Source organism: Amblyomma mixtum, chromosome 10 (genome assembly GCF_055824585.1).
Source record: "Amblyomma mixtum isolate Tamu chromosome 10, ASM5582458v1, whole genome shotgun sequence".
Lineage (NCBI taxonomy): Eukaryota > Metazoa > Arthropoda > Arachnida > Ixodida > Ixodidae > Amblyomma > Amblyomma mixtum.
In genome coordinates this window covers 165183635-165206388 of record NC_143021.1, presented here as the reverse complement: position 1 = coordinate 165206388, position 22754 = coordinate 165183635, and the positions used below count along the sequence as shown (strand labels likewise).

Sequence of the window (22754 nt, the reverse complement as noted above, 5' to 3'; positions counted from 1 at the left end):
TTAACTCTTATCCCCAACTGTACCCATTTCAGGCCCCGGAATACCTCCTGTAAACAGGCGGTGAATATCATTGGCGAGATCATGTCTCCCTGCCAGACACCTTTCCTGATTGGAATTTTTTTGCTGACTTTATGGAGGACTATGGTAGCTGCGCAATTGTTATAAATATCTTCCAATATTTTCACATGACACTCTTCTAAGAAGAGGGCTGAGTCGGGCTGGTTGGTTCATGTTGAATGGTACTCTTGTACACCTTGACTGTGCAATGACTGCTGAGGTTTCCACTGAGTCAAATGCTTTCTCGTAATCAATGAAGGCTATATATAGGGGTCGGTTATATTCTGCGCATTTCTCCATCACCTGACTGATAGTGTGAATATGGTCTACTGTCGAGTACCCTTTATGATAGCCTGCCTGATCATTTGGTTGATTGAAGTCTAAAGTTGTCCTGGCTGTACTAGTGATTACCTTAGTAAAAGAAAAAGTAGAAATAAAACACGGAAGCCAAATTATCGTGTCTACACTTTTTTAAAGTAATGAGCTAAATCTCGTCTTCCTGTTCCTCACAACCTCATCCTTTGACACCGTGGGATACTGGCTACTCAGTGGTGGTGGTGCCTCTGCACAGAGGACGCTCCTTGTGGATGATGTCTTCTTCACCTCAGCCATGACCATGTTCAGCAGTCTGTCGACGTATCCTGTGAAAGCATTTGAGATGGCACTGATACTTAGACCACAAAAAAAAAACACTAAGCATACCATGGGTGGGCTGCTCCTTCACAGGACGAGCTGTCGCTTTGCCTGCTGTGGCCTTTGGGAACCTCAGGCTCCACCTCTCTCTACTATCCTGAGTGACAGCCTGGCCTCTTCCACCATTTTCATTGTAGTGGAGTGCTGCTAGTTGGCTTCTGTAAGAGTCATGCATGGCCGATGCAATTACAAATGATGACTGTCATTTTGCACGAGCCACCGCAAACCGACAGACATCACAATGAGCACATTAAAATTTTAAACACTTCAAATGCCCCAGAGAAATGCAGGAGAGTAGACAGGACAGTGCTGGCTAGTAACAGGCAGTTTAGTTTAGAAACAGGGCAATACACACAATGCAAAGGACATTATATAGCAAAGTAATATTGTAAAACACGAGCGCAAATCGCGGACAAGTATTCATAAGGCATCACATAGTGAGCAAGGTCGCATCATGTTAAATGCAGAGGCACATTTCCACCGCTAACCGCAGCAGCAAGAATGCGGGCAACACATTAGTTTAGGCGATGCTTCTGTTCTATTTGAGTATGGAGAGCAGAGAATATCAGAAATAGTGAAGGCCTCCTATACTGCTAAACACACAAGCAGATTATCTTGTAGATGTACTGCTACAAAAACGAAGGACAGTGAAAAACAGACGACACGAACGCTGTGCTTCATTTCTGTTGTGCTACATCTGCAAGATGTATGTTAACCAACCAGCCCAACGTGCCGTACTGTTGTACAACAAGCAGATGCATTAACCAGATTTCCATGTCATCAGCAAACAAAGTGCTTTTTTTATCTTGGGCGATAACCTTTCTTGTTAGTGATTAGTACATTTTCACATGTATTTTTCTTTGTCAGGTTAGCCTGCCTATAGTGCATATGTTCCCATGTTCCTTTAAAGCATATATTCCCATAGTACATAACATGTGCCCGTTACTAGTCAGGACTGCCACATCCTGTTTTCTTGTACCCATCTGCTGCGTAGTAACTTTTAGAATGAAAGCATACCAACCTGCCCAGCTCTTGAATTTACTTTAAGTCGTATCTAAAGCAGGAAGGCATGCGCCACAAATTTGCAATGTTCAAGTTTATGTGCACTGCTGGAAGTGTGTGTGTGTGTGTACCACATGAGAGAAAAATAAAACAGAAGCTGTGGTCTGCATCCACTCTGCATATATTGTTTGCCAATGAGCTCACTGAAACTGGCATGTGCCACCATGCAAAAATGCAACGGCGACCTGGTTGCCTGCTGGACTTTCCAGGTTTTAATCTCTGTGTGTCGACCGCAGACATGGGACAAGGATAGAAGGGATTTGTGATAGTCTATGTGGAAATAAAATCGTGGAAATTTGACTCTCCCCAGTGTGGGATAAAGAAAAGAACATGCTTTACCTTGCCTTCATACCAAAGTATGAGTATTGACAGAATTTCGGGGAAAAGTGGAGCAGCAGCCCATGAAATGTTTCCAGCCCATACGTCTGGTGCCTTGTAGATAACTTCGGCATATCAGCCAGTAGAAGCTTGGAGGTTGCAATGGCCTTGAGTTTTATGAATGCCTTGGATTCTGAAAGGGCATCGAAGCATGTTAAGAAAAGAGAAGATACAAAAAACAGGCGTCACCTGGAAAAATAATCTGCTATTGCTGCCACCATAAAACCCAAACAAGAACAGATAGTTGTGTTGTCAAACAACCAAAGCACAAAAGGCAAAGGCTACAGAAAGTTGTGTCATGCGTTTTAGAAGCAATCTTGCCATTCCGTCTTTCTTTACACAGCAAATTTGTTCGATACAATTAGACTTGAAGAGCACAAACAGGGGAATGCCTGAATAGGATGGAAAATTTTGCAGCAAATGCAGCTTATTCTTCACACCATCTTTTTTTTTTCTGTGCTGAGCTGCTGGCTGAAAGTTTTTCACTGACTTGTTCACATTGTGCCCAGGGCCACATACCGCATGAAAAGCATGAGCCATGCAAAAAAAAGTACACTTTCAATGCACAAGGCACATCAAGTTTGTTAAGCTAATATTGGTGAAAACACAGACAAAATTATTGCAGGAGAGCTCTTTTGCTTCACCTCTGCTAAATGCAAGATGCGCTAGATGACTACAAGAACAGCCTCTTGAACTGTATTCCTATTAGTATATTATTGCACATTGCGACAACAGCAAACATTGAGTGTACTGGGCACAACATAAGCACAGTGTTAAGAGCCACTGCTTATCGTGGCACGTCCAACTTTGTTGTTGCCTTTACGTTGTTGCTTCAGTCAAATTGCATTAGCATTAAAACTGCAGCTATGAGAGGGATTACTTATTATAAATGATTAATCATATGCACATGATGCAGTAATGAAAAATGAAAGAAAAAATTTTGGTATGGCACTGTCCTGGATGTACAGCAGCGCTTTTGAAATTGAAACATGGCAAGAACATTGCATTGTTAGTCATCTCCTTCCAGCAGTATGCGACGTACCTTCACTGAGCCATTGCCGAGGTTCAACTTCGTCATGCAGGCATACAGGGAAGAGGGCATTCTCGTGGACGTGTACGTTTCTAATGTGGTTTAAAACTGACGTCCACTTGGGCACAATCAGTTCTTTGCACCCGTCGCTTGACGCTGCTGCCCAATACAAGTGGTTTTCTATCGCTTTCGCCCAAACCCCAAGTTCATGGCAATCACTCAGCTTTGCGGCAGCAGTTATCTTCTTTGCAACACCTGGAAGCAAATTTTACAATAAACGTGAATGCACAGTCTACAAAATGTAAGGATGTACTTCAATCAAGAATTCGTTGCAGTACCTTTTGCCACATGCCACACATCAAACTCGTGGCTGATGTTTGCATTTTGCTTCCTCATAAAGGCTTTAATTTGTGAGTGCAGATCAGTAATAAGCACCTCAGTGCACAACCCATGGTCTTCCAGGAATTTGAGGCACCGCTTTAGCCCCTCCAACTCCATATGGCAGCTACCACCAACCTCATTCGACTGCAAGACAGATAGTACAAATTTATGCTGCACTACACCATGAAGCATGCACCCATTGAGTAACATGAAATATATACCGCTACTGTACAACTAGCTTACGAAATATAAGCAGGTATTGCCAAGTCCTCAGACCATGCGGGAAGTTTAGGACAAACCTGGACAAGTTCAAAATGCAGAATTTTGTTCTTCTCCACGTCGAGCAGGGAGTACGTCCCAAATTTTGCGCTGTAACCAGGCGAGTCAGCCCGCCCATCTCCAGCAAGCCTCAGTCCTCTACATGAGGCATCCTCAAATAACTGCTCTTTTTCTTTTTTCCAAACCTGTAATAAATTTTGCACAGCACTAAGCATCTCCAATGAATGCCTGAATGAAAGAACAACTTACGGCACCAATGGCAGGCCAGAGGTAATCATGCTGGATTCTAAAGAATGCTCGCTGCTTCACTGTCTGGATGCCAATTGAAGCCAGCATTCGCAACGTAGCAGTGGGGTTGTTCCCAGAGAACAAAATGGCTGCTGACAGCTGGACATTCAGCACAGGCTGCTGCCTGATAACATCCTGGTTTTTCCAGGAGAATATGTGGCCTGCTGGACATTCTGCGCAGACTTCAAGCAGCGTCCCTGTACACTTCATTATGAAAGTGCACGGTGCCAGGCAGGTGAAGCAGGTTTGAAAAAGCTGTTTCAGCCACTTCACCTCTACTAAAAACACACTCCCTTCTGCAGGCTGAGTGGGCTCGTTTACAGTACTAGTGGGGTCGTCATGACTGGAACAAATGGAACAAATTTTCTGGTGAATAGCAGAACATAAACAGAAAATCCGGTACCAGCTCACTCATAAATTTCTCGTGCAGTGTAACAAAATATAGCAAATGCTGACATGGGGTGATGCAAACACAGTGCCAGATTAGCAGTAACATACTGCACACATACCTGAACTCAGTCAACGGACTGTAGTCTTCATCCTCATCAACTGCCAGCTCGCTGTCGCTGTTGCTGCAGCTGTCGTCACTGTGCACACATGCCTCTGTACCCATGCCAACTTGCACAGCAGCATCCATCATGCTACCACCGACCTGGATACCTGAAACACGCATTTTTTTATGGTCTGTACTTTCATGGCAATTTTCAATCCTGATAAACTTGGTTCATTTCGGATGAGCTACATAACACCCACAGCTGACTGATGCTTCTTTTCTGGTTAATCTTTACAATATCTCAATGAGATACTGTATCTGTGAGATATACTAATATACAATATTGGTGGGAATTAACAAATCTAGGTTATTATGCAATCACACTGCACCACAGGCTGCATCCAGTTTACTGCAAGAAATCGTGGGAGAGCAGTGGAGGGGAAAGTATAAAAATTTGTTTTGAAACTAAAGGAACTTACCGACAGATGTCATCTGAGGTCTTGCTTGCAGTGACTTCGACACCATACTTCTAGCCCATACTGTCTGCGAACCTTGGCACGCTGTTGATGGCTTCACTACCACTTGAACGCACTTGTCTGCTATCTCAGCTGTTTCGATGTCTGGATGTGGTAGGTCTGAGGGCGGCAAGCCTGCCGATGGCAACTCTGACTCTGGAAAGACCGCAGGCAGCAAGGCTGGAGGTGGCGAGGGTACATGTTCTAGCAAGCTTGATGTTGGTAAGTCCGGTGAAGACAACACTGGTGGTGGCAGGACTGGCGATAGAAAGGCTAGAGGAGACAAGTCTGCAGGTGCGAAGTGTGCAGGTGACGAGTCTAGAGGGAGTAAGTCTGGTGATGGCAAGACCGGTGTTAAAAAGGCAGGAGGCGGCAAGTCTGCAGGTACCAAGTGTACAGGTGGGGAGTCTAGAGGAGGCGAGCCTGGAGGAATGGCAGCACCGCAGTCTGAACTTTCTAAAAGCTCTCCAAGAGTCTGAAAATAAGAAAATGGGTTTTGTACAACACAACATAACGAACGTAATATTACAGAACAGACGCGAGTTTGCATCGCTGTGGATCTGCCTTTCTGTTTTTGCCGCGCGCATTTATGACCTAGCGTTATTATTTGCGCCTACGTCTCTGGCAAGCGCAGTCACGATCGGAATCGCATATATGATATACACGCAGGTATGAAATTGTTGGCGTTTATGAACGCGAGTCAGAAAGGACTGCCTTTTTTCATTACGCGATTCAGCAGCGTGATGACGCTTTCCACATCGTATCAATTACCTAATCATGAGTCGCACATTGTAGCGTTTCGCCGCTGGCTAGGAGCACCTGTTGCTATCGGCAATGAGCTTCCGTGCTGCGCTTGGGTCGTCATGAAATAACTTCGTTGTCCTAAAGTTCAGCAGCTCGCGCTTGATACATTTACTATCACCGAAACGAACAGTGCACTAGGCGACAGTGCACTTTCGTGATTAAGCTTGCAGCCACAGACGTGGGCAGACTTTAGAGCGCTCATGCGGTGCTCAGCGGAGCAAGGGAAGCGAAATTTTAAAGCTTGTAGAGGTTTTCATGGCAGATTCTTCTGCTCAAGCACTGCGGACCCCCAAAGCAGCAGATCCGCTAGACCTCACTTTATTTGTCCTGCAGCACACCGTTTCCTCAAGTCTGTACACAGCGCATGCTACCAACTGCACAAACAACCAAGACAATGTATTGAACCTCTTACCTCAAGTTTTCTTCTTTTTGCGAAAGCAGCTCTTGGCGCCGGTGAGGCGCATCTTTTGTGCGCGAAAACGGAAGGCACCACACCACTTTTCAGTCGCGCAGACCTGACTGGCATTCCAAAAGAACGCATCATCAACAAACTTTCGTGGTAGTCACTGTCGAGGAAATGGCCTGAACATAGCACAGAAAATTTCGTTGGCTTGAAGTCCTTCCTCTTCACCGCTGCTACCCACTGCCTTGATAGCTTGCTCTCCTTAGGGAATTTATGAAACGCGACATCGTCTCGGCCGCTAGTGTTCGTGCAGCCATACGCTGCGCAGAAGCCCGGCATGCTTGTTCTTTTCGTCAGAAACGCTATAAATGACGCTAAAGAAGTTGCTCTAAGATTCGGGAGAAGAAAACAAGCGCCACAGAAGGAAAAAAATTAGCGCTGCAACGTTCGGCAGCAAACGGCACAGCCAGGCGTACCGCAGCTCCGACAGCGGAAGTCTGGTCGATCCCCACCTTGACGTCACTACCGTCTCTGATACTCCTGTCGTCTGCTACTGCCATCCCCCCTTTCGGCGCTGTGCACTGCGGTGAAGCCTGAACGGGGCCACGGCTTTAAATGACGATTACGGCACTGCTGCTAAAGCTAGCGCCAAAATATTTCGCATGCTTAACCTACAGGCTTCAAACATTCGACCCACTGAAGCTCGTCGAATTCTAAAACCGGTGCAGTTTCCCTTTAACCCTCGCCCATCAGTCTCCAGCGGCTACGGAGCAAATGGCCAAGGTGGCGGCCACACCTGTGACGCAGGGGAGGGTGCTGAGAATCTCTGGTTCCGGACACGCTGCAATTGAAAACTGAACCTGGCAATGTTGAGCGCAAGAGCCTTATCCAGGGAGGCTAGTCTAGCAGAGTTGTTCGAGGAACCACCTGGTATGCAAAGAGACGTAATAGATCTGCCGCGGTGGCTCAGTGGTTATGGTGTTCGGCTGGTGACCCGAAAGACGCGGGTTCGATCCCGGCCGCGGCGGTTGAATTTCTTTGGAGGAGAAATTCTAGAGGCCCGTGTACTGTGCGATGTCAGTGCACGTTAAAGAACCCCAGGTGGTCGATATTTCCGGAGCCCTTCACTACGGCGTCTCTCATAGCCTTAGTCGCTTTGGGACGTTAAACCCATAAACCAAACCAAACCAGATCTAAGAGAGGTTAGGAGGACAGATGAGGCGTATACACTACTAAGGGGTGGGCACGTGCTATGCTACTGTGGATTAGCGGATAGGCGAAAACTGGGTACAGGTATTCTTTATCAGCCGGGATGTGTAGGTGGCAACATAGAGGAATTATATAATATTAATTACATGGTGGTAGTTAACGAAATTAGGCTTACAACGAGGTACAAACTGAAGGTGGTACAGGCTTACGCGCCTACATCCAGCCATGGTGACAAAATTGTGGAAAGTTTCTATAAAGACGGGGAGTTGTCAATGAGCAAAGTAAATACACCGTATACAGTACTGATGGGTGACTTCAGTACCAAGACAGGACACGAGCAGGTTGGAAACAATGCAGTAGGGCTATGGCATAGGCTCTAGGAATAGCGGGGGGTATTAGTAGAGCTGGCGGGCAAAAATGGTTTGTGAATCATAAATACCGTATTTCACAAACAAGACAAGTGGGCGTGGAAGAGCCGCAATGATGGGACTAAAAGTGAAATAGACTTCATACTATTACCTCACCCTGGCATTGTGAAAGATGTGGAGGTCCTAGGAAAGGTGTGCAGTAGCGACCACACGATGGTAAGGTATCCAATACGCTTATACTTGAAGAAGGAAGAGAAGAAACAAGTTTAGTTATGGAGAAGCCCATTAACAAGTTAAAAGTGAGAGGGAAAGTAAAGAAAATCTGGATGTTGCTTCAGAACCGATATTTGGCTTTAACGCAGGGCGATGACCGTAATGTTAAGCTATGAATAATAATCTTTGTGCTATCATTATGGGGTACTCTGGGGAGCCAGGCGGTAGGATGGTTTGACAGTATATCGGCAAGTTGTTTCAGGAGATGAAACATCTGAGAAAAAAACGCCAAAGCATGACGTCGCCAAACCTTATAGAATGAATAGAAGTGGGAGACCTATCGAATTTGATCAATAAGCACGAAGTGACTGACGCAAGGAAGTTGTGTTTAGAAAGAATCTAGCATGCTCTAAAGAAGAGAGGTAGCCTAAAAGCCACGGAGAGGAAATTAGGCATAGGCAAAAATCTATACAATAGCGAAACGTAATCGGGACGCAGATCACATAGGGTAAATTAGGCATAGGCAAAAATCTATACAATAGCGAAACGTAATCGGGACGCAGATCACATAGGGTGTATCCCACAGCAATGAGATATCCCGCGAGCAACGAAAGAAAGCCTTAAGAGCAATGGAAAGAGAAAAAGTAACTGGTGAGGATCCGGTAACAGGAGATCTGTTGAAGGACACACGGTAAAATGGTTCTAGAAAAACAAGCCCGCGTGTATACACAATACCTTATGACCTCCAGCGCACCAGAAGCTTGGAAGAACGCTAGCATCAACTTAATGCATAAGAAAGGAGACGTCAGGGACTTGGAAGATTATAGACCCCTCAGTTTATTGTCCGTTGCCAATAAGGTATTTCCTAAGGTAATTGCTAATAGACTCAGGGCCACCTTAGACTTTAATAAAACTGAAAATTGGCTTTGAGGAAAGGCACTGTCTCAGATATCTCGGTGGACACCCGAAACGGCCGCTAAGGGAGCGCCTAATCAGCCAAATAATCAGGCAGGCTTTCGTAAAGGGCACTGGACAATAGACCACATTCACACTACGCTTAAGGTAGAAGTTTGCAGAATTTAACCAACCATTATAATTTGTAAATGACAGCCAACGCCTAACTGGTAAAAGCAAAATGTTAATTAGGAGATTTTCTAGCGAAAGCTACACTACGTCAGCCGTTTCGCGAGATCAGAGGGGCTGCTCACTGAGCCGCGGCACAACGCTCCCCCAGCTGTGCGCATGCGTGGAGTGACGTCAGAGCACGCGGCTGGCTTGCGTGCCGCGCGCCGCCCTGTTACTTGCCCAGCCTAGCGGTGCCAGCATCACCTCTCCGATCACAGCGGGCCTACAGCACACCTCGGCCACCGGGCATCTCGCGGCCAATCCTGTTCGTCCTCTGTTGTGTTCTTCCCTTTCTTCCCTTTGGCCCTGTTCCGTTGCGATGCTTCACTATACTCCGTTTCGTACATAGCAGTCAACGCTCCCGAAGGTACGAAACTACATCTTTGAAAAACGTATCGCGAAAAACGAGATACAGAAAAGGTGAAGTCTGGACACGAGCGCTGCCAAGCATCGCCTCTCCGTTAACAGCGGGCCTACAGCACACCTCGGCCACCGCGCATCTCGCGGCCAATCCTGTTCGTCCTCTGTTGTGTTCTTCCCTTTCTTCCCTTTGGCCCTGTTCCGTTGCGATGCTTCACTATACTCCGTTTCGTACATAGCAGTCAACGCTCCCGAAGGTACGAAACTACATCTTTGAAAAACGTATCGCGAAAAACGAGACACAGAAAAGGTGAAGTCTGGACACGAGCGCTGCCAAGCATCGCCTCTCTGTTAACAGCAGGCCTACAGCACACCTCGGCCACCGCGCATCTCGCGGCCAATCCTGTTCGTCCTCTGTTGTGTTCTTCCCTTTCTTCCCTTTGGCCCTGTTCCGTTGCGATGCTTCACTATACTCCGTTTCGTACATAGCAGTCAACGCTCCCGAAGGTACGAAACTACATCTTTGAAAAACGTATCGCGAAAAACGAGACACAGAAAAGGTGAAGTCTGGACACGAGCGCTGCCAAGCATCGCCTCTCCGTTAACAGCGGGCCTACAGCACACCTCGGCCACCGCGCATCTCGCGGCCAATCCTGTTCGTCCTCTGTTGTGTTCTTCCCTTTCTTCCCTTTGGCCCTGTTCCGTTGCGATGCTTCACTATACTCCGTTTCGTACATAGCAGTCAACGCTCCCGAAGGTACGAAACTACATCTTTGAAAAACGTATCGCGAAAAACGAGACACAGAAAAGGTGAAGTCTGGACACGAGCGCTGCCAAGCATCGCCTCTCCGTTAACAGCGGGCCTACAGCACACCTCGGCCACCGCGCATCTCGCGGCCAATCCTGTTCGTCCTCTGTTGTGTTCTTCCCTTTCTTCCCTTTGGCCCTGTTCCGTTGCGGTGCTTCACTATACTCCGTTTCGTACATAGCAGTCAACGCTCCCGAAGGTACGAAACTACATCTTTGAAAAACGTATCGCGAAAAACGAGACACAGAAAAGGTGAAGTCTGGACACGAGCGCTGCCAAGCATCGCCTCTCTGTTAACAGCGGGCCTACAGCACACCTCGGCCACCGCGCATCTCGCGGCCAATCCTGTTCGTCCTCTGTTGTGTTCTTCCCTTTCTTCCCTTTGGCCCTGTTCCGTTGCGATGCTTCACTATACTCCGTTTCGTACATAGCAGTCAAAGCTCCCGAAGGTACGAAAGTACATCTCTGAAAAACGTATCGCGAAAAACGAGACACAGAAAAGGTGAAGTCTGGACACGAGCGCTGCCAAGCATCGCCTCTCTGTTAACAGCGGGCCTACAGCACACCTCGGCCACCGCGCATCTCGCGGCCAATCCTGTTCGTCCTCGGTTGTGTTCTTCCCTTTCTTCCCTTTGGCCCTGTTCCGTTGCGATGCTTCACTATACTCCGTTTCGTACATAGCAGTCAACGCTCCCGAAGGTACGAAAGTACATCTCTGAAAAACGTATCGCGAAAAACGAGACACAGAAAAGGTGAAGTCTGGACACGAGCGCTGCCAAGCATCGCCTCTCTGTTAACAGCGGGCCTACAGCACACCTCGGCCACCGCGCATCTCGCGGCCAATCCTGTTCGTCCTCTGTTGTGTTCTTCCCTTTCTTCCCTTTGGCCCGGTTCCGTTGCGATGCTCCACTATACTCCGTTTCGTACATAGCAGTCAACGCTCCCGAAGGTACGAAACTACATCTTTGAAAAACGTATCGCGAAATACGAGACACAGAAAAGGTGAAGTCTGGACACGAGCGCTGCCAAGCATCGCCTCTCTGTTAACAGCGGGCCTACAGCACACCTCGGCCACCGCGCATCTCGCGGCCAATCCTGTTCGTCCTCTGTTGTGTTCTTCCCTTTCTTCCCTTTGGCCTTGTTCCGTTGCGATGCTTCACTATACTCCGTTTCGTACATAGCAGTCAACGCTCCCGAAGGTACGAAAGTACATCTCTGAAAAACGTATCGCGAAAAACGAGACACAGAAAAGGTGAAGTCTGGACACGAGCGCTGCCAAGCATCGCCTCTCTGTTAACAGCGGGCCTACAGCACACCTCGGCCACCGCGCATCTCGCGGCCAATCCTGTTCGTCCTCGGTTGTGTTCTTCCCTTTCTTCCCTTTGGCCCCGTTCCGTTGCGATGCTTCACTATACTCCATTTCGTACATAGCAGTCAACGCTCCCGAAGGTACGAAAGTACATCTCTGAAAAACGTATCGCGAAAAACGAGACACAGAAAAGGTGAAGTCTGGACACGAGCGCTGCCAAGCATCGCCTCTCTATTAACAGCGGGCCTACAGCACACCTCGGCCACCGCGGATCTCGCGCTCGTGTCCTGTCTTCACCTTTTCTGAGTCTCGTTTTTCGCGTTACGTTTTTCAAAGATGCAATTGCTCCGACTAGCCCAGTCTAGCTTACTTTTACAAAAGTAGTCCGCTACAAAAAACAAGCGAAATGTATCCGTCCGCCTCGCGTCGTGTCTGAGTGGTACGAAGTGCGCGCCTGTCCATTTTACAAGGGGCCAAGGTTCGACCCCCGGCTTGGCTTGTTTATTTTTTTATTTTTAGAAAGATTCATTACATAGAAACTCGAAACTGTCAAACTCTAATACCTACTTTGAAAAACACAGCGCTGTTTACTTCTTTCGAAGGGAAAAGGCAGTGTAGTGTATTGGCGACGGACGTGATTGCGAAGTGCTTTTCTCGGGCAATGAGCCAATTTTAGTACACGGCACGGAATGAATCATTAATTGTGTGGTGATAGAATTTATGGTAGCGTCCATTATTCGGAGCAGCCTCGACTAGCGGCAACCTTGCATTGATCGGTGTACTCGGCGGCTTTAAAGTGAGGAGCGTCTGACTCGGGTCTCCTCTTTGAGCTGGTGTCACCAGGAAAATTCTTTGAAGTGCTTCCGTTCGTAGTAATATTTTGTATTAGAGTTCGGATTCGGTGTGTCATGGGTGTTTGCTAGTGCGGCGAGATGGGGATTGCTGAAAGCTCTGCATTTTAAGGCCCTGAGCAGAGATTCCGCTGCGCAGGGCATCGAACGCAACAAATGTTGTATATTAGCGCACTTGCCGCGGCAGTTGACATTCTTATTGTGAGAAGCCGACGAAAAGGTTGCATGTTTCATTAAGAGAGCGCACGAAGAAGTTTACAAAGCTCGCTGTTCGTTCTCACGGTAGCTCGTCGTCGTCCTCTCGCGGTAACAATATAAACGAGTAAAAATCCGGGCTTCTTACATACCAGTGAGGTGTAAGCGCAGCGTGAGTGAACGTAGTGGCTGGCATTTAATTGCTGACATCCGCTCTCATGTTTTTAATCTTTGTAAACATTGTCAATGTTATAAATCATGTTTGTAACTAAAGTTGTACCTTCTTTCTTGAACCTCGATCGCAACTGTCCGAGGGCTCACCCCCGTCATCTCGCCCACAGTTTCGAGAACTTCACGCACAGTCTTCTCCGGGAAGCGCTTCCTTACGCTAGAGTAAACGTTGACAGTCACCTGCTTGCAGTCTTTCGAAATTTTCGGAGACTTCAGCTTGGAGAATAGGCGAGCAGGAGATGTTTTTGAAGCCGCAGTGGGCGAAGAAAACAAGCGAGTAGGAGATAGCGGTGCCATTTTCGCAGACTCAGAAACCGAAAGACGAAAGCAGACGACATAACCAGCCGGCCTAGCTGCGAAAACCTGATACAGGAGGAGCCGGAAAAAAAACTAGAAATCTAAGGCACTCTATTTTGAAGAACATAAAAGAAAACGCAATCTCTTTTGCAAAATAAAACACTTTTATTATTATACTACAATATCGACCAGCATTTACTTTAATTTTAGGTTGATTACTCTTTTCACTTTCGCCGCACTACATTACGATCAAAATTTTTTACGATTCGGACGAGGAGCGCGAACAGGCGCCGCAGCCTTCGCGGCGTTGACTGCTATGTATGAAACGGAGTATATATATGTGAGACCAACTCGCCCACCAGATCATGCTGTACAATCCTCAAGCTCACCGTGACAGGCATGGCGGCATCTGCAGGGGCATCCAGCAGCAGGTTGTTTAGCGCCTTAATGGACTCCGTTAAGCTCCGTTGGTTCGAGGTCACTGACGCCAAGCTTGAGGTCTTCGGCACCAAGGAGCGTCTCGATGTCCCACCGACGTTCACGGTCTGGGACTGCTCCGTAGTCGCCCTAGGAGCGGAGGCCACCTACGAGGCAGAGAACACCATTTATGGGCAGAGAAGGGGAGGGGTCCTTCACCTCTACACTGGACCCTACGAGACATGTGTATGCAGTTCTGGGCGGCCAGTGTGGCAACATTGGGGGTCCAGTTAAGCAAGAACATATAAATCTAGGCATGCGGTGAGGTAGATGTCGATGCGCCTCTAGCTGCACTGGCGCAAACCGGTTCCGCTGCAGATGCCTTCGTTCTAGGGCTCGGCTCACACAATAGTTCAGCGTCGTCACCTACGGGGCCCTTAATGCGACTGTGTATAGAGTATTGGAGACCTAGAATAGTTATATGCTAGGCTTTGCGTCGACACGATCCAGAAGACATGGCTCCCTTGCTAGGTCAAGGTCTGAGAAGGGAAATTTGTGAGACTATGGAAACAGTCAACTTCGGAAATACCGTACAAAACAATGTACTGTTCTTTAGCCACTGTCTCGGCTGTCCCGGCATTTTTTGTTCGATGTGGTTGAGCTGTTGATAGACGATACATAACCATTTTTCTAATGGCGGCTAGTTGGTTTGTCATCTTCAGGTTCGTACCTGTCTTGTGCAGTTTTTTGTAACTAGTCCTCGTGCCTAAGTATAGCCCGCCAACCTGAACGTACTTAAGCTTGCCATGAAGTTTTTTTCTCCATTGTGCCAAATTGACAGTACTTGTGCTCTCGCATTTTTGAAGATTATAAGGTTTTCGTTTGTTGGGTGTCCCCAAGGCTCACGATGCTTAAACTTTTAACCTTGTTACTATTTGCCGCCTTAAATTTTCGTGTACATAACAGTTTGTGGCTCTGGCGCACCACTCATGTGGATTTGGAATTGATGGATCTGCGGCAGTAAGGATGCATGTTGTATAGATTCCACTAATTTCATCAATGCTAAGATTTTCCAAAATTCTGTTCACTAAGCTGGCTTTCTCTTTAAAGAATGCTCAGTTAGCTAAATATAACTTACAATGCCATGGTTTTTTCGGGATGACCATTGGCGAGTTTGACAGGCTTATTATGACGGGGATATGGTGGCTTCCATAGCGATCGCCTAAAATATCCCATTTAAAATCGCAAAAAGCCGCCGGTGAACTAAAATACAAATCTAAACACCTCATTCCCCGCGACGTTGGGGCGCAGTATACTAGTTTATCAGCATGACTGCGGCGCCCAATTCGAACTGCCTTTGGTTATTTCCCCTGCTAGGGAGTCTCAGCGCTCATCTAGACCGCGGGCGGCGTTATCTTTTTCTTAATCGTTAGACGCAATAAATTCGCTAGTGATCGTCAAAAATGTGGCCGCCCATCCTGGGAACCTTGATAGGCGCTGCCGGCCATTTCGTTTCTTTTTTGTTTCTCTCCACCACTTCTCACTTTGTTGCCAGACGCGCCAGATGAGAGGCGTCATCGTTCCTTCAGTTATTCATTAGGTTCAAGCACCCTCCGTTTATGGTCGCCGAGCGTTAGGAAGCGCACCAGACAAAGGTTCGTCTGCGAAGCACGCAAGGCTTTCGCGGCAGTGGCTGCATTCTGTTAGAGAGCTGCGCAAATCATAATGATTGCTGTGAGATATTGTTCATTGTGAAGAAGATGACTCAGCACCGCCACCAACGACGACGAAGCGCTAGCGCCGCCCGTGGAAGGCTCGTGCTGGAGAACTGCTGCTTGTGTGCCGGGCTCTCGCCGCGCTGGTTCCTAGACGACTTGCGCCCGGGTCTTCGTCGCCAGCGCTTCAACGTGCCAATAAACCACTCTACATTTGGTGGAGGTTGCTGCGTTCACCGCTTCCCATCACCGTGGACCTTCGCAGTCGCACCATCCCGATGTGCAAGACCAGTGAACAGCCCGCCCCCCCGCCGCAGGCAGTCATCTGCTCCGGTGCCGTCCGGCAGCGCGACCCCGCTGTGTTCAGCGGCCACTGCGACCAGGATGTGGAAGATTGGCAGGAATCATACGAACGGGTGAACCGCCATAACAACTGGGATGACAGCGTCAAACTGACATGTTATCTTCTACCTGAGCGACGTAGCGAACCTGTGGTTCCGAAACCACGAGGCCGACATTCCCACCTGAGCCGTGCTAAAGAGCACACTGGCGGAGGTTTTCGGCCGTCCCGCCGTGCCAAAACTGCGCGCTGAGCAAAGCCTGCGTGTCCGAGCTCAGCACACCGACGAGACTTCCACGAGCTACATTTAAGATGTAGTTGACCTCTGCAAGCGTGTCGATCCTGCTATGTCTCAGGCTGACAAGATTAAGCACGTCATGAAAGGCATCGACGACGACGCTTTTCAGATGTTGTTGGCGAAGAGCCCCACCACCGTCGCCTCGCGGTTTATACCCTGTGCCAAAGTTTTGACGAGTTGCGCAAGCAACGTCTTTGCGCTCGTCGCCCTCCCCCGCCTGCCGACTCCATCTCCGGCCTGGGAATCAACCACGACTTACTCGCCACCATCAAAGACTTCGTGCGGGAGGAGGTCGCCCGGCAGCTCTAGATCATATCTAACCCACACCCGTCACCGCCCGTCCTCAGTCCTGAGATCCGGAATGCCATCACGCAGGAGGTCGCCGATGCACTTCCTAATCTTCGGCAACCGTCATCCTTGGCTCCCCAGGCCGCTCTTCTCCCGATCCAGCCCACCCCTCTTGCCGCCCCGTTAAGCTACGACCCTCCTACGCCCGCACCCGTGCCTCTCACGAATGCCGAAGCTGTCAGAAGACCACCGCGGCCGCAGGCCTATGCATATGTTCCTCCTGCGGTGCCTACACCTGTTATTTCCCGACAGCGTTTCGCGCCCGCTGCCTACAATCCTTGGCGCACGGCTGACAACCGACCGATCTGCTACGCCTGCGGTATTCCAGGCAGTATTCCCGTGCGCATGTCGTCTTTTCTACGCTCTGTGATGCGCCCTTCGACGAGCCTTCGATTCGCCGTGATGCTAAGCTTGTTGTCGCCGAGGACACTCACATTCCCCCTGGCAGTGCTGTGCTTGTCCCTGTTTGTGTCGCCTCTGTTTCTGACGCCACCGTTCTCTTCACGCCTTCCCCCATCCTTGCTTCTCGCCGACGCCTCTCTGTTCCCTTCGCGGTCATCGACATTCAAGACGGTGCTGCCGCCATCCTCGTCTCTTACACCTCCTTCTCTACGTCCTCCGTGCTCCGTGGCGAGTGCCTTGGCCATTTTGAAACCGCTAACTTGATCACTTCCTTGGACACCGATGTTACCTCCTCCAGTCCCGACATCGCTGCCCTCACCCCACGTGGCGCTTCTCCCGATCACCCACTGTCTTCGGACATTTTCGACCGCCCTAGTGACCCCGCCCTCGACACGGCTCAACACGCGAGCTTCTTGCCCTGCTCAACCAGTTTCGCTCATCATTTGACCACCAGTCCTCTTCTTTGGGCCGTGGGACCTCTGTCGATCACCACATTGAAACCGGTACCCATACTCCTCTCCGCCAGCGCCCCTACCGTGTGTCCCTTCCCGAGCGCCGCATCATCGCTGAGCAAGTGGACGACATGCTACAACGCGGCATTATTCAGCCATCTGCCAGTCCTTGGTCATCCCCCGTTGTCTTGGTGAAGAAGAAGGATGGCTCGATACGATTTGGCGTGGACTATCGCCGGATCAACAAAATTACGCGCAAGGACGGCCCGCTACCCCGTATTGACGACGCCCTTGACTGCTTGCAAGGCGCCGAATTCTTCTCCTCTCTGGATCTCCGTTCCGGCTATTGGCAAGTCCCGATGTCTGAGTCTGACAGTCCTAAAACGGCATTCGTTACCCCTGACGGCCTATATGAATTCACCGTAATGCCATTCGGTCTCTGTAACGCTCCCGCCACGTTCGAACGAATGATGGATAACATCTTGCGCGGCCTCAAGTGGAACATTTGTCTCTGCTACTTGGATGATGATGTTGTGTTCTCGCCCGATTTTCCGACGCATCTCCAGCGCTTGCGCCAGATATTGAGCTGCCTCACCCGTCCTGGCCTTCAGATTAACCTCAAGAATTGCCACTTTGGCTCCCGGCAACTGACAATACTCGGCCACCTCGTATCCAAAGATGGCGTCCTACCCGATCCTGACAAACTCCGTGCTGTGGCTGACTTCCCTAAACAGACCTCTACGAAACAGGTGCGCCGATTTGTGGGCCTCTACTCCTATTTTCGGCGCGTTGTCCCTAATTTCGCCTCCATCGTCGCGCCCCTTACGAAACTCTTCAATGGTCCCGCCGACCTGTCGACGTGGGACTCTGCCTGCAACGAAGCGTTTGCTGCGCTCCGTCGTCTTCTTACTTCACCCCCTATTCTTCGGCACTATGACCCCAGTGCTTCTACTGAGGTGCACACCGACGCAAGCGGAATCGGCCTCGATGCTATCCTGGCCCAGCGCAAACTCGAATTTTCTGAATACGTTGTTGCGTACGCCAGCCGCGCTCTCACCAAAGCAGAGTCGAACTACACCGTGACTGAAAAGGAGTGTCTGGCCGTAGCGTGGGCTCTCACGAAATTCCGCCCATACTTATATGGCAGCCCGTTCACCGTCGTTACTGATCACCACGCCTTTTGTTGGTTGGCCTCCCTCAAAGATCCCTCAGGACGCCTTGGCCGCTGGGCACTCCGTCTTCAGGAATTCGACATTACCGTAGTCTACCGATCGGGCCGCAAGCACTCCGACGCCGACGCCAAACTCACGCTCGCCACTGCCCTTTCCTGTGCCCTCTTCCCTCGTATCTGATTCCCTACTCGCACCGCTCACTACTATGGACATGCCCAATCAACAACGCCAGGATCCATGGATTTCTTCCTTGCTCGATGCCCTTCGTGCACACTCTACGTCGTCCTTCCCTCGGGCCCTTCGTCGCCAAGCTTCCCATTTCGCCATCCGCGACGATCTCCTGTACCGCCGAAACTATCGTCCGGACGGCCGAAAGTGGCTCCTCGTGATTCCCCGACATCTTCGGTCTGAGATCTGTGCGCACTACCATGCCGACCCTCAAAGCGCTCATGCTGGATCGCTAAAAACCTACGAGCGACTACGCCAGAGGTACTACTGGCGGGGCATGTACAACTTCGTTCGTCGCTACGTTCGCTCCTGCACAGCCTGTCAGCAGCGGAAGTCGCCACCTCGACCCTCGACTGCCCCGTTACAGCCATTACCGTGCCCGGCTCGCCCTTTCGATCGTGTGGGCATCGACCTATATGGGCCGCACCCCTTCACGACCGCCGGGAATCGATGGATTATAGTCGCCGTGGACCACCTCACTCGGTATGCTGAGACCGCTGCCCTACCTGCGGCTACTGCTCGCGACGTCACCTTCTTCCTTCTTCATCACTTCGTCCTGCGTCACGGCGCTCCGCGAGAACTTCAGTGACCGCGGCCGTGTTTTCTTGTCTGAAGTTGTTCGCGAGCTTCTCGATGCGTGCCACTCAGTCCACCATACCACTACCGCTTACCACCCCCAAACCAACGGCCTCACCGAACGATTCAACCGTACTCTTGGGGACATGATCGCCATGTACATTAGCTCCGACAGGTCTAATTGGGATCAAGTCCTTCCGTTCGTGACCTATGCATATTACACCGCATGTCAAGCAACCACCGGCTTTTCCCCATTCTTTCTCTTATTTGGGCGCTAGCCTTCCTGTCTGCTGGACACAATCCTTCCCTACAACCCCGACAGCTCAGAATATACTGCCCTTTCTGACATTACCCGCCATGCTGAGCAGTGCCGCCAGTTGGCTCGCTCCTTCACCGCCGAACGTCAAGGGCTCCGGAAACATGAGTCGGATCAAGACACGCCCGCTACACACTTCTCCACTGGATAATTGGTCTGGCTCTCTGTTCCGGCTGAGTCCAAATTTTGGGCCAAGCACATTGGTCCGTACCGCATCTTAGAGCGTACGTCACCTGTGAATTATATCATCGAACCGGTCACACCTTCTTTGGACCACCGCCGCCGTGGTCGCGACGTCGTTCATGTCAGCCGCTTGAAGCCTTACTACAGCCCCCTCGTCATCTCCTCCCCTTGAGTCGCCAGGATGGCTCCCTCTTTCCGCCGGGGCAGTTGGAATGAAGAAGACTCAGCACCGCCACCAACGACGACGAAGCGCTAGCGCCGCCCGTGGAAGGCTCGTGCTGGAGAACTGCCGCTTGTGTGCCGGGCTCTCGCCGCGCTGGTTTCTAGACGACTTGCGCCCGGGTCTTCGTCGCCAGCGCTTCAACGTGCCAATAAACCACTCTACAATTGCTTGAAAGTTAAGCTCGTTGTACTCAGTTAAAGCTGAATATTTGCTCTTCAACAATCTCATGAATTCCTCCCTTTCCCTGTAACCGGTAACTAGTTCATAGACTTCCACTTCACCAGTTTTTTCCGTACGTACTACGTACTACGTACGTGGGCTCGGCGGCACCGATCGGCGCACAATGCTAAACTGTGTGCTCTTCGTTCTTCAGGTATTCCTGGCGGTAGGCTCACCCGGCGATGGCATCTTTCCACCACCCTCGGGCCGATACACTTTGCCAACTTTAACAGGACACGCTGCCATGTTTCGCCCGGTCATCATGCTGGCACTAAAGCCGACAACGCAGAAGCACGTGGACGATATCCCCCGGCTGGATCACGATTTCGGTGCGACATCCGGGACACCTGCGTCATCCGGGACTTCGTGGGAAGCCTTTAAAAGAAAGAGCCAGCACAGCGGACGACTCAGTGGGCTCGGCGGCACCGATCCGCGCACAATGCTAAACTGTGTGCTCTTCGTTCTTCAGGTATTCCTGGCGGTAGGCTCACCCGGCGATGGCATCTTTCCACCACCCTCGGGCCGATACACTTTGCCAACTTCAACAGGACACGCTGCAATGTTTCGCCCGGTCATCATGCTGGCACTAAAGCCGACAACGCAGAAGCACGTGGACGATATCCCCCGGCTGGATCACGATTTCGGTGCGACATCCGGGACACCTGCGTCATCCGGGACTTCGTGGGAAGCCTTTAAAAGAAAGAGCCAGCACAGCGGACGACTCAGTGGGCTCGGCGGCACCGATCGGCGCACAATGCTAAACTGTGTGCTCTTCGTTCTTCAGGTTAGTGACAAATGGTCCAATGTCAAATCTGTAAAGAGCAATTGCGTTGGTCTTGTTGTGCTGCCGAGCCCGCAGTGCTTGTTGTGCTGTTGCTGTGAAATGCTCTGTGTAGCCAAATTGTTGTTGAAGCTCAGCGGTGACGTAGAGGAGAACCCCGGTCCGGATAAATTGGATGAGATACACGCTATGGTGTCAGAGATTAGGGCGTCACAAATTACTTTACAAAATGGCTTGCAATGTGTGGAGCGTAGGCTGACCGAAATGGAAGCATCACTCGCCACATTGAGGGAAGACCATGAAAGGGTAAAAGAATGCGTGAAAGCAGTCAGCGACATGGAAAAAGAATTCACACATGTAAACAGGAAAATCGACGATCTAGAGAATCGTAGTCGAAGGAATAACTTGGTCATCTTCGGTTTAAAGGAAGGCGCTAAAGAAGACAGAGCAGCACTGGAACAAGCAGTCATAGAAGAGACATTTAAAGACACTCTGGGCATCGAGGTCCGTTCTGTAGAACGAATTCACCGAATTGGTTCTAAAAATGCCCGTCGTGAACGACCAGTTATCCTGCGATTTTACAATTTTGCCGAAAAGATGGAAGTATTGCGCAATTGCTTCAAGTTGAAAGACAGTGCAATATCGATATCAGAGGATTTCTCGGCAAGTGTCCGAGAAACGCGTCGAAAGTTGTGGGAATCATCTAAAATCGAGCGCTCGAAAGGCGATAAGGTAGCCCTAGTGTTTAACAAACTGAAGGTTAATGATGATATGTATGTGTGGGACGACACAGAAAACAAGCGAATTCTAGTGAATCGAAAACAAAACACTGTCAACGGCAATACAAGTGGGCAGGACTGACACAAGAATACTACAGCACAACTTACAATTTTAAGCTTTAATGCCAGAAGCATTGTCAATAAAAGTGACAAATTAGAAGAACTTTTGCTGTTGTATTCCCCCGATGTGGTCATAATCACAGAAACATGGTTGCATTCCAGTATAGACGATCATGAAATAATCCCTCCCTCCTACTCGCTACTTCGTTCAGATCGTGATGGTCGGGGAGGCGGGGTGGCGATTGCCATTAAACAAAGTCTGACATTCCACCAAGACCCCGGAATAGCTAATCATGAAAGTACTTGGGGCGATTTAAGATTTAACGAATCTTCGATATTAATAGGTGCCATATACAGACGTCCTGGGGAGACTGATGATTATCTTACGCAAATGCATGACTTCTTACATAGCAAAGTCAACGACCGGACTAAACTGTTGATAAGTGGGGATTTCAACCTTTCGGGAATTGATTGGGATACAATGACGATTGGAAATAAAGAAGTGCGTAGCTGTGAGCGGCTCCTAGATATAATGTTCAGTCTCTCATTGACACAAATTGTTAAAGAACCTACTCGGGTGCAAGGAAACTCCCACGCAATTCTTGATCTTGCCTTCCTGTCAGAATCATTAAATCCAGTAATAACAATAGAAGAAGGTATCTCTGATCACAAGATGCTTGTATTAACATGCTGTAACTTCAGCGCGGGTAACAAACGCCGTAAAGGTTCTTCGATGAAAGCAGTGAAAGACTACAGCAGGGCTGAAGATGAGAGTGTAATAGACTTCCTTGACATAGCGCTAGATGATTTTTCAACCGTAGAATCCCGAGGACCAGTGTCCGTAAACAGCCTGTGGGTAAAACTAAAGAATGCGATTGCGCACTGCGAATCCAACT

General features: G+C 49.4%; 2 protein-coding genes across 2 annotated transcripts; one reads left to right on the top strand and one right to left on the bottom strand.

The window, feature by feature from the left end:
- Positions 1-270: 270 nt before the first annotated feature.
- LOC149327627 (uncharacterized) lies at positions 271-13750 on the bottom strand. Its single transcript, XM_089564935.1, has 10 exons — positions 13739-13750; positions 5141-5651; positions 4678-4828; positions 4130-4511; positions 3901-4065; positions 3559-3745; positions 3233-3475; positions 2152-2323; positions 760-908; positions 271-698 (listed from the first exon to the last, which is right to left on the bottom strand). Exons 1-10 carry the CDS (start codon positions 13748-13750, stop codon positions 529-531), a joined length of 2142 nt encoding a protein of 713 aa, XP_089421061.1. The 3' UTR covers positions 271-528.
- Positions 13751-13796: 46 nt separating this feature from the next.
- LOC149327626 (uncharacterized) lies at positions 13797-21880 on the top strand. Its single transcript, XM_089564934.1, has 2 exons — positions 13797-14012; positions 20393-21880. Exons 1-2 carry the CDS (start codon positions 13797-13799, stop codon positions 21878-21880), a joined length of 1704 nt encoding a protein of 567 aa, XP_089421060.1.
- The last annotated feature ends 874 nt before the right edge of the window (positions 21881-22754 follow it).

Coding starts and splice junctions, on each gene's coding strand:
- LOC149327627 (XM_089564935.1), bottom strand. Junction 3,476..3,558: donor TGTGTGGCATGTGGCAAAAG/GTACTGCAACGA, acceptor ATTTGCTTCCAG/GTGTTGCAAAGAAGATAACT. Junction 909..2,151: donor TACTTTGGTATGAAGGCAAG/GTAAAGCATGTT, acceptor TGACTCTTACAG/AAGCCAACTAGCAGCACTCC.
- LOC149327626 (XM_089564934.1), top strand. CDS start 13,797: ATGGACTCCGTTAAGCTCCGTTGGTTCGAGGTCACTGACGCCAAGCTT. Junction 14,013..20,392: donor CTGGACCCTACGAGACATGT/GTATGCAGTTCT, acceptor TTCGTTCTTCAG/GTATTCCTGGCGGTAGGCTC.